We start from the raw sequence: 11,204 nt of genomic DNA, 5'->3' as shown, positions 1-11,204 counted from the left end.
TGTCTTATCGAAATTCACCCAATTATCGAGCACATTGCTCATAATTTTTCATAAACATATACCTACACTTATTCATCATATAATCATGTTCAATTGTATTTTTATTTAATCGATTTTCCCGTTGAACTCTTCGGAATAATAACTGATACTCAATTGCCTGCACATATTTTCACACTTGTAGCCAAAGCTATCTAGTACGCATAGTAGCCTGCACATGGTACTATACATGCGACCAATTATCCGGTACACGTAGTAGCCTGCACTTAGTACTACACACGTGACCAATTATCCGGTACACGTAGTAGCTTGCACTTAGTACTACACACGTGACCTAACCATCTGATACACGTAGTAGCCTGCACTTAGTACTACACACGTAATCACAGTTTTCAGGTACGCATATTAGCCTGCACTTAGTACTACACATGCGACCTCACAATAGATCATTCGTATCGTTTTTATTCCGAAGGTTCAATCGGGAAATTCCTCACTTTTCAACATTTTACTAAATTGTCCGTAATCAATTTAAATTCATAATTTACATCAAATAACCATTTGATAGGCAGCCACATTTCATATGATATCAAAATATAATAATATAAAAAGAATCGATAGATTATTTATGTACGAATTTACTCGAAGTGTTGATCTCACTATCCATAGTACCAATTGTCCATTCATAATATAATAAGACACAACTCAAATATCAAATCAGCTTTTAAGAATTGACATAACATATATCACATATTTCATATATCACTTGTCATGTATCTTCATTTTCTTGCATTTCATGTAACATTCCTTCATGTCATATTTCCACATCATAAACACCATTCTATCAACTTTTCCAATATATTAAATCATAAAATATATGCAATAATAGTAAGAAATATAATTCAAACATAACATTGCATTATTATTATCATACGAACTTACCTCGATCCAGAAACAGCAATTTACCATTTTAGTCCATAACCTTGTATTTTCCCGATTTAAGCTCGAATCTCGATTTCCTTCATAATCGAGCTTGGAAGCTTGGAAACCCTAGCCATGGAGTCTCCCTTGGTATACACGTCCATGGTGAAGAAGATGAGCAAAATTGGCTTTTAATTTTGTATTTTAATTCATTTTACCTCTAAATGACCAAAATGCCCTTACTACTAAACTTTTCAAAAATTCCATTCATGTCCAATATTTGTCCATAAACTTTGAAATTGGTCAAATTGCTATTTAAGACCTCCTAATTAATATTTCAAATCAATTTCATACTAGAAACTTCTAGAATGCAAGTTTTGCAACTTATTCAATTTAGTCCCTAACTTCAAATTAAGCACTTTATACATAGAATTTCTTCACGAAATTTTCACACAATCATGAAATCATATCATAGACCTCAAAATAATCATGAAATAATTATTTTTATCTCAGATTTGTGGTCATGAAACCACTATTTCGATTAGGCCCTAATTCGGGATATTACAGTTTTTGACAATAGATGTAAATGAGTATGAATATTAAAATTGGAATGATTTAAAGTAATGACCCCGTTTTCAAAATCCACCTTTGTGACATCTCCAGATTTGGTCATAATGTCTAGGTCGGGTTTGGGGTGTTACAATATGTGTCATCAATTTGCAACCTGTCGTTTGCAAGATTACTTGTTTAAATAATTAATTTCACATTATGCAATTAAAAAAATTCATATTGCTAAAGCTGATGAGTTTATATCTTACTCTTTTATTGATTAAGTTTGAAAAACTTTTGTAAAAGCTTGTTATTTATGCGCATAACGATTTAGAGAAATTATTGATTGAATGTCTCTGATTAATATCTAAACCATTACTTATGAGAACTAAACTTCCTATTTTAACATGAGATTATATTGATTTGCGTGTTGTATGCATTAAGCCAATAAGTTATAAATACTCCTCATTACAATTGGTTTTTAGTCAAGAGCTAAATATTTCCATCTTTAAACTTTTGTTTGTGTATAGATACTTTAATTGATCCACCACAACACATAAAGATGAGTGAGTCCTCAAAGAAAGTTGGGAATATATATTAATCATGAGTTTCCTTGTATTGTTTGATGTTTTGAATGTATTGAAGATTCAATTATGACATGATCTATGATTATTATTTTGATTTGATAGTTTTCCCGACATTAAGGAAAATATTAGCTGAATGAAATCATTGCTTGTAATGAGTTATCATTATTTAGATCCTTATAGAGAATAATTTGAATGAGAAGTTCAAAAAGGATAATTCACTTTATTACAAGTTAACTACCAGATGTGTTTACAAACTTAATGGAAATAATCAAGTGTTATATAACATCTAATATTTTAATTTGGATCAAAGTCCTAGTAGGACAACCAGTTAGAATAAATAATAGATTGATCGATTCCAAAGATGAAAATTCTTCTAGATGGTTATATAGTGGAGGTCGGTGCTCTAAAAGAGACCCAAGACATAACTAAAACTCTAAAAGAGATTCAGGTACCTAAAATTGAAGATTAAAATAGTGAAAATAAAGAAATCTCGGTACGTTATATCAATTCGAGAAAGTGTGGAACAATAATAAAAGTGGTCGACAATGGTTTTGCATGCAATATTATTTTTGAAATAATAAAATAAAAGGAGAATCTTGAATAAATTTATTAATAAATATAGATATGGAATAGATTGTTCAAAATAGAAAGACGTAACTCAAGTACAATTAAATTCGTGAAGTTTTTGGACCGGTAGTCCAAATATCAAAAAGTAGAAAGCCAGTGGATATAATATTCTTTTGTCGTGAATGCTAGAAGCATTTAGAATGCTAGATGCATATTGAAATTATTGGGAAATTGTTCATTTATACGAATTGAAATAATTTAAACATATGTGGTAAATTTAACTGATTAAGTAGTAGTTGAAGGAGGATTATAAAATGATCCAAAATACATATTTATATTTTTTATAGAAGAATTATGATTAAATTTTGCTATGATTATTGTTGAAACTCATGAAGATATCAAAATATATTCCTCCAAAAATCTTCCTCACTCACAACTTGCAAAAGAATGGTGATATAAATGCTTAGGAATACATTCAAATAGCCATTTGAAAAGCTAGAATTCAAGATTGCATAAGTAGAACATGAGATTTTATGTGATGTTTTCATGAGGGGGTGTAAATACGCACTGTACTCTTTTTTTCTTAACTGAAGTTTTGTCCAATTGGGTTTTTCTGATAAGGTTTTTAATGGGGCAGCATATTATGCGTATTATAGATATGTGTATTATTTTTCCTTCACTAAAAATTTTTTTGCCACAGGGTTTTTATTTTAGTAAAGTTTTAATAAGACACATTATCTACCGATGGACATCCAAGGGAGATTATTATCAATATTTTATTATTAAGTTAAGTTGATGTCTGTCAAGATTAAAATAAGTTTTGATGTATTTTGAATTCTAATAATAATTAGAAATAGATTTCTATTTCTTTTATACACCTTATGCTTATAAATATGGACTTTGGAGAAACATTGTAAGTTATTCTCATTGATCAATAAAATATACTTTATCTTTTGTTCCATTTTCTTTATTCTTTACTCTGTCTTTTTATTTTATAACGAATAATATGACTTAATCATTAGTTTTCTATTTAATTATATATTAAAAAGTTTAATGATGATTTAACATTACTTTCAAATTTTAAAAAATTATTAATAATTTTTATTATTTATTTTTATTCTATTTAATTAATGGATAATTAAAAAAATAAAAAAATTATAGAAAAAACATAGTTGCACCACCGCAATTAGTATACATGTAAATTCTATAACGCTAAATAAGATGAGATGTTACCTAGATGTAGACTAGATAACACGTATTCAACTTGACACCGTTATTGTTTTATACTCATCCATTCAATCATTTGAGTCTCCCAACATTGGTAGTCTGTGCCTTTACAATTTCAAGACCCATATTCTTAATTGTTGTATAAAAAAATTTAATTGGATTTGAATTTTAAAAAATTATCTTAAAAATAGTTATTTCACCTTAATAATAAAAAAATACTATTTTCAAGATATAATATCTTTATTAGAATGGAACAATTTAAATTATTTTAAATTAAAATGAAATTCAAAGACACATACAAGAATAGAAAAAAATATAATTTTAATAATATCATTCTCATTTTTGATGTCTATGCCTTTTTGAAAGGGCACAAAGTTTCCTTTAAAAGGTTTATGACTAGTTATGTCTATCTACATAGAGAACTCTCTTCCATTACATGATTGATGTAAAATTACCAATAATGTAAAATTTTATTAGCATATATTTTATTTGAAAATACTTTATATAATATATATTATTATATTTTATATACAACAATAGGTACCGTATATTTCTACTCTTAGGCAATCTTCTCTGTTGCTGTGAGAACTCAAAGTGAATGGTTTCACTTTTCACTCTCTTTGCTTCCAGAGTTTCTGCTTCTGGAACCATGGCTCTGGTATGAGATTCAACAGTTCGGTCTGCCTGCCCAAAGTCCAAATGCATGGAAATGCTAATACAAAATAATATGTTCATTATAAATATTAAAATTACAAAATAACTAATCAAATAATTTCCCAGGCCATTCCCAAAATGGAAAATGGAAAATACAAAATAAAAAATAATAAGGATTTTGCTATTTTCTTCAACTGCTGGATTGGATGGTTTTCACTTTTCTGACTCAGCCGCCCTACAAAAACACTCTGAACAATAATAAGTAAAATGGTATAAAACACTCTCCAGCTCTTGCTGATCTATAATCATGTGTATTTTAACTTATCTTTCTCATTTTGGTCAACTAAAGCTTTGATTTATCGTTTGTCAATATTTGCACAGACCAGTAAGTGACAACTTTAGTACGGAAATAGACAAAACATAGTTTATTTCTTATCACATATGTTGAAGGAGAGATACTATGGAAGAAAATTTGATTGCATTTCATTTTTGCCATCATCTAATGTTAACCAACACAGCATAACCCTGCAAAATCTTAAATCCAAGAGGATAAGAAAGGAAGCATAGAACAGAAGATGCAGTAGACAACTATCTATAATCGGAGAATGGTTCGTAAAGTGTCACATAAGTTTTGTATGGTTTGCTGCTCCTGAGTTGCCTGCAACTCTTGAAGAGGCATCTCATCATAGCACCTGCAATGAATAGATGACAATAGTAGTTAATAAAAAGAAAAAAAAAAAACAGTAGCTGGTTGTTGTTAAATTTAGCAAGAATTACATTTTGTGGTAAGCTAGGGCCTGCGCCAAATTCATCAGTGTAGGACTTGAAGCGAGTCTTTTGTAAACGCTTGGAGGAAGTTGCATCTGCAGAATGATAAACTGGAAAATAGTTGATAAACCTCTGACAGAGAGATAGACAAGGAAAAGAAAAGGGTGAGGGAAAGAAAGGGAAGAGGATGAATTGACCTCATTTTGTGCCCTTCGACCTTTTTTTGATTGTCCATCACCAGCAAAAAGTTCCTGAAGTGCTTCCAGTGACATGGTTCCACTAAAATCCCGATACATGCCCACAAGGAAATTATCTGACAATAGGGCAATTGGGGATATATCCGTGGCCCTCAAGAATGGAATGGGTACTGTATTACCTGCTGCATATATAGAAGAGAGCTGCAAAACCAATCAGGCGCCTTAGCTGCAGCAACAGGTAAAAATAGAATAATATGGGAGCACATAAACCATTTATTGTGATGGGTAGCAGCTGGAACAAGAGGTTAGCTCACAATTACTTGATAATTAACAAATGGGGGAACGAGGAAAGCCTTGTGAAACGAAAGGCACTGATTAATTATTACTATCACGACAAACAAACCCAAGTTCCTAATGCTTGCATTCAAACTAAAAACTCTGAATAAGAGGGTAGAGGATTCTAAAAGCAGAACAAATTCAAAATCAAGGTTACTAATTTCAGCAAACAAGGTTAACTCGTTTTCCAGGAAGACCACAAGTCAAACCTTGTTTTCCCATAGAGAAATTAAAGGACCATTTACCTTTTGATTGATGCAAACATAGATTAGAGAATGAAAATAACCTTATCTTGCAGAGCAAAAGCTTTTTTCTTGCTCACAGTTTCGTTCTTCAATGTGCCACTACTGATTTGATTGCTGCCTTTTCCCCTTGCCTCTGGAACACTGTCTGACCTCAGTTTCTGTTCAGGATAGACAAATATTGAAGGAGAAGATCCCTTTGCCGTTAATTGTAATTCTTCCATAGTTACGGTTGCTAAGGCACCCCTTCTGTTATCCACAGCAGAAAACAAGCCCAATGAATTGAATGCTAAACTAGCAACTGGATTTAAGACTTCACTACTTGTGTGATACAGACTCGCAATAATTTTTTTCCTTTTTCACATTAACCAAGCACGAACGCAAGAGAATTATGAGGTTGACTTTGAAGAGTATAGGGAGGAAATTACTGCGATTCAATTAACTGGCGCCTTGAGCCATTAATCACTGTTCTTTCAGCATGTTCAAGAGCAGTTGAAGCTTCTTTACCATTGTGAGGTTGACTTTGAGCAAATGACTTCCGCAACTCATCCCCGGGATGAACTATTACAGTGCCAAACTCCCCTACTGAATATAAATCAGATAAAGAGAAAACAAGCTCACAAACAAATATTATCCAGATAAAGAGAAAACAAGCTCATAAAATCAGATACAAGTACGTTAGTTCCAGTCTGCCCCATTTAAGATGACAAACAGCAAAGAATATCTTGGAACTTGCTAGTTGATACTGCCTCCAAAGAAATTGCTTCTCTTCTTCCCCATTTTGACTAAATGCATTTTAGTAGCATCCCCAATATGTTTGATACCACCAGAATGACCAGATATTATCTAATTAAATATATTCAGCAGCAAATCTTTCGGTATTATTTCCAACTCTGTTAAGTAAAAGATAGAATCATTATTGTCGTAGTTCTACCATTCACTTTAAGATCAGGTCCATAACAAGCATCCTGGAGTAGTCACCTATCTAAGCATTATTAAGTGTACAAAACTGTCAATACAGCAATTCAAAGAGGTGGTAACATTGTCCATTTTCCCTTCTATTCTGTATAAGATTTATGAAATAGAACATATCCACTGGAAAAGTGAGTACAATTCTATCTTCTAAACTTCACCATTACATTGCTACCTCGCAATTATCCACATGAATATGACATAAGGTATGGATTCCAAGCCCTGTTAATATGATAAACCAGAATTATTGTGTAAAGTACATTCCATGAGTTTTAACTATAGATCTCTCCAGCATGCCCCTTTCATCCCCCCTTTTCCCCTTTCCCTAAACATACATTTGCACAAGCATTGACTACCATTTGCTCCACCACTTAAATCTAACCAGATTATTAGATACGACATTCAAAAAAGAATTCCATACCTTCACCTGTCACTTCCACGCCATCCAATGTGCGAGGCGTCTTCAAAGTGCCAGTTGCAGGAGTCTGATTTGCAACTCGAAGACCCATATTCTGAGGCTTTGATGGAACAGTATATCCATAATCCTCATTCAAGTTTGAACCTTCCAGTGGCTGCTCCAAGTTGGGAGTAGTCAGAACCAGGTGAAAAAAATATGCATGCATAACACAGAACAGAAGTTTGTGTTTCCGCATGTGTGGTCTATGATCACAATTATATGGACATGTATAGAAAGAGAGAAATTGAGTAAACACATTTAGAACAAGAAATTCATACATTAAGTCCTGGAATGGTGGGAGCAATAGTTTGTGCCTGTTGAGCCATTGCAGCCCTTATTCGCTTAGCTTTCTCAATCTTTGGAAGCATTACTGAAGCTCCACATTTGCATTTCTCAATGAATTTGTGCTAAGTTTCAGACAGAGATGATGATTTAATGTCAGAAGCATAAACTATAAGAAACAAACAAACAAAAAAAATGGCCATTGGAAAAGGCAAGTGGAGAAGAAACAAGTAATTAAATATATTAAAAAAGGAACATTCCCCCTAGCTATTAAAAAGAAAATTAAAAATAAAAAGCCTCATTTCTTTTTCTTTTTTTTTTTGAGGGGGGGGGGGTGGTTTACAATCAAAGCTTACATTACAATTTAAGTGGAGGGGACGACAGGACTTTAACCCTGGACTTTAAGGTGCCAACATAAAGCTTTAATCACTTGCTCCTTTGGGTTGTTGGCAAAGCCTCATTTCAACTCTATGCAGTTCATTACATGTAATTATCGGTACCTGAACTCTAGACAGTTACTTTAACCCCTACAATAATAGACCAAGGGCAAAAAACAAACTAACCCGATTAGTACTATGTAAAAGGGCCCCAAACCCAAAAGATTTGGATTTTGTGTATAGTTGTTTTGAGCAAAGCAGTAAGCATGAGATGGCCATTAATATGCAGGAAGCAATGATAGATGGAGCTGGCACAGACTAATTCTTTTCATTATAGTCTTATACTGCAGGCTCGCAACTCAACTCCTCCCATGCTAAATATAACAATTATAGCCACACAGAGCTTCAGGAAGAGGATTCGACATTGCAGCTTGCAAATCCAAAGAAATACATATAGTGCCTTTTAAAATATCATTCAATTCAAGGGTAGGCAAATCATACGTGCTCCACGGAAATTTTCTATTCTTCCCCCTAGGATGAATTTGAAATATTAATATTCCATTTGTTTCATCCCATGACAACCAGCAAAGTAACTTCGGCCGATCGGGGACCTTATTGTTTTGTCATAAACTCACCTCATTGAAGATGATGTCAACATTTGCATTTTAGGAAATGTGTTCATATTGTAGTAAACTAACTGTTTTTTTTTATTTATTTAAACGATAAATAAATAAAGTTAATTTCACATTTCATTATTATGTCTTTTATATTTTTTTCTTTTTATATTTTACATACATAGTGAAATTGTGACAAGCAAATATTAGCTCATTAATTATTTAAAAGTTAAAAATGAATATAAGTGGCATTGTAAGAACGTTTACATTGTGAGAAAGATAACTTATTTCAATAGATAATCTAAATGAATCTGTAGTCCCGTAAAAGAATCAAAATGAACATTTGATTCAAATACTGGGAATGATTATTATGTCGTCTATAATTCCAACTAGGGAGATGACTAGTCTTGGCTATCGGAGTAGTTGACTCCAAGGGTAGAGATGTAAATGTATTCATTGGTACAATGATACATTAGACTAGACCCAAAATAAATTAATTTTGAATCCGTTTGTGAATTAATTCAATTATGACGCTCATGGTGTGATTTATTTAAATTCTGAGTTAGTTACTGACTATGCATATGTAACTCATGTGTTTTGATATAAGTGGAGTCTTATGCTTTAAAGATGATCGAGCCCATAGCTGATATGTTGGGTACATGACTTGTGTATGGCATAAATTTACTAACAATAATGAAATTTATAGCTCAATTAAAGAATTGATGATATGCTCTTATTAGCATTGTGTGAATTAATAAATATGAAACGTGGTCACTGGTTGCTTGTTCTTGAATGAGCAATTTATCATAGTTATTTGTTGACAATGATCATATTAATCATTAAGAAAACACAATGGTGACAATAAGATAAAATAGTATTGTATTAAGTGAATAGATTTAACTCAAAAGAATCAATAATATCATATGAGGGTAATACACACATGACTAGGTCTTGGATAAAGCAATTGGATGAATTGCTTTTATAAAGAGTATACAATAAGGAGTTTTCAATCATAGTACTTCTTGTGAACTGACTCCATAATTAAATAATTACGAATTATCAGAATAATACTTCTGGACATGATTACAATTACTAGAGTCTAATTATATATGTCTAATTGGTCCCTTCGCTAGCTTAACAAAAACTCGATCGGATTGCATTTGAATCAGAAGAAAATTTTACGATTTTAGAAATAATTTAATTAAGTTAATTTATCCGATGTGCAATTAAATTAGGTGGTTGTAAGAATTGTTCAATTAGAGAATTTAATTAAAAAATTTTCTTAAAAATTAATTTTCAAGTCAGACAATTAATCCAATGGGCAATTGAACTTGAAAATTGAACCTAAGATTGTAAATTAGGCCTGGGAGTCCAAAATTGAGACAAAAACCCAAAAATTGGTCTAACAGGACCCAGTATGTAAAATCAGGCTGACGGTCCAACCGGTGGCTAAACCGGACTGTTCAGGTCATCACTAACCCAGACCAAACCGGCAGCAGCCGAACCAGCTTAGGGTGCTATAAGGGTGTTGCACCTGCATCACCAGACATGGCGGTGCCAGGGACTGCGATGGCGACGTTCCGGTGGCCGGGGACGATTGATTTTTGGTGGTTAAGCAGTGGAAAAGTTACACTCCTACTAAAACTCTACTAGAGAATTTGATTTCAGATTAAATATTCCAAAAATAATATTATTTTAATAGTTAAATATTAAATTTAATTTAATACTTATCTTAATAGTATTTTATTAATTTAATAGTAAAGAGATTATCTTAGTATTAAATTTAATTTTATATTTATCTTATAGATAAATATTCTATCATTTTAATAAGATTTAATATTAAATTTAATCTAAATTAAATTTAATATTAAAGTGATTAAGTTTAATAATAGTTGAACTATTTAATCTCTCCCTATATAAAGAGAGTTTTAAGTTATTATTTTTCACACATTTGAATTCTAGAAAGTTATAAAAAGAAAATTCTCATAAGAGTTTATTTCAAAAAAAAATTAGAGATATTTTTTTCATTTACAAGTTAACATAAAAGTTTATAGAAATTGTGAAATTACCCCACTGATAATTTTTATGAAAAGTTTTATAATTTAAAGCGAGCCCACACTTGACAAACTTGAGCTTGATGATAGTGGAGAAGACTACTCAGTCGAAGCGCTCATCCCAAACAAATCGAACAATACAATTTTGATTAAGTGTTTATTACTTTAGATATCACAACTAAGATCTTATTTTGGAAAAAAACTTAAAATTTTGTTTTCCTTAAATTTATTTCCCGCTGTATTTTTCAAATATCGATTTTCTAACATTGCATCCCAAGACCAATTCTAGCATACAATCAATGTGGATTCATGGCTTCTTTCTAGGACCATGACATCCTTCCCCATTCTAATAAGAGTCCCTAAAGATGGCTCTTATACCAAATTACTTGGTCCAAAACCTACAAAG

The 11,204-nt window shown here is 31.8% G+C and overlaps 1 protein-coding gene across 2 annotated transcripts in view; it reads right to left on the bottom strand.

Moving 5' to 3' along the window:
* Nucleotides 1-4,832: 4,832 nt before the first annotated feature.
* LOC107887414 (germinal center kinase 1) overlaps nucleotides 4,833-11,204 on the bottom strand; it is a 39,960-nt gene continuing 33,588 nt past the window's right edge. The window contains exons 12-18 of one of the 2 annotated variants that reach the window (XM_016811650.2): nucleotides 7,750-7,878; nucleotides 7,436-7,586; nucleotides 6,471-6,627; nucleotides 6,087-6,291; nucleotides 5,465-5,665; nucleotides 5,277-5,362; nucleotides 4,833-5,191 (exon numbers count right to left, since the gene is read on the bottom strand). In XM_016811650.2, the coding sequence (XP_016667139.1) occupies nucleotides 5,092-5,191; nucleotides 5,277-5,362; nucleotides 5,465-5,665; nucleotides 6,087-6,291; nucleotides 6,471-6,627; nucleotides 7,436-7,586; nucleotides 7,750-7,878 (1,029 nt within the window). In that variant the 3' untranslated portion in view covers nucleotides 4,833-5,091. The remainder of the gene's footprint in view (nucleotides 5,192-5,276; nucleotides 5,363-5,464; nucleotides 5,666-6,086; nucleotides 6,292-6,470; nucleotides 6,628-7,435; nucleotides 7,587-7,749; nucleotides 7,879-11,204) is intronic. The other variant, XM_016811651.2, reaches the window with a different exon arrangement.

Source organism: Gossypium hirsutum, chromosome A03 (assembly GCF_007990345.1).
Source record: "Gossypium hirsutum isolate 1008001.06 chromosome A03, Gossypium_hirsutum_v2.1, whole genome shotgun sequence".
NCBI classification, from domain to species: Eukaryota; Viridiplantae; Streptophyta; class Magnoliopsida; order Malvales; family Malvaceae; genus Gossypium; species Gossypium hirsutum.
The sequence above is the reverse complement of the archived record's forward strand: the minus strand, read 5'-3'. Positions and strand labels throughout refer to the sequence as shown.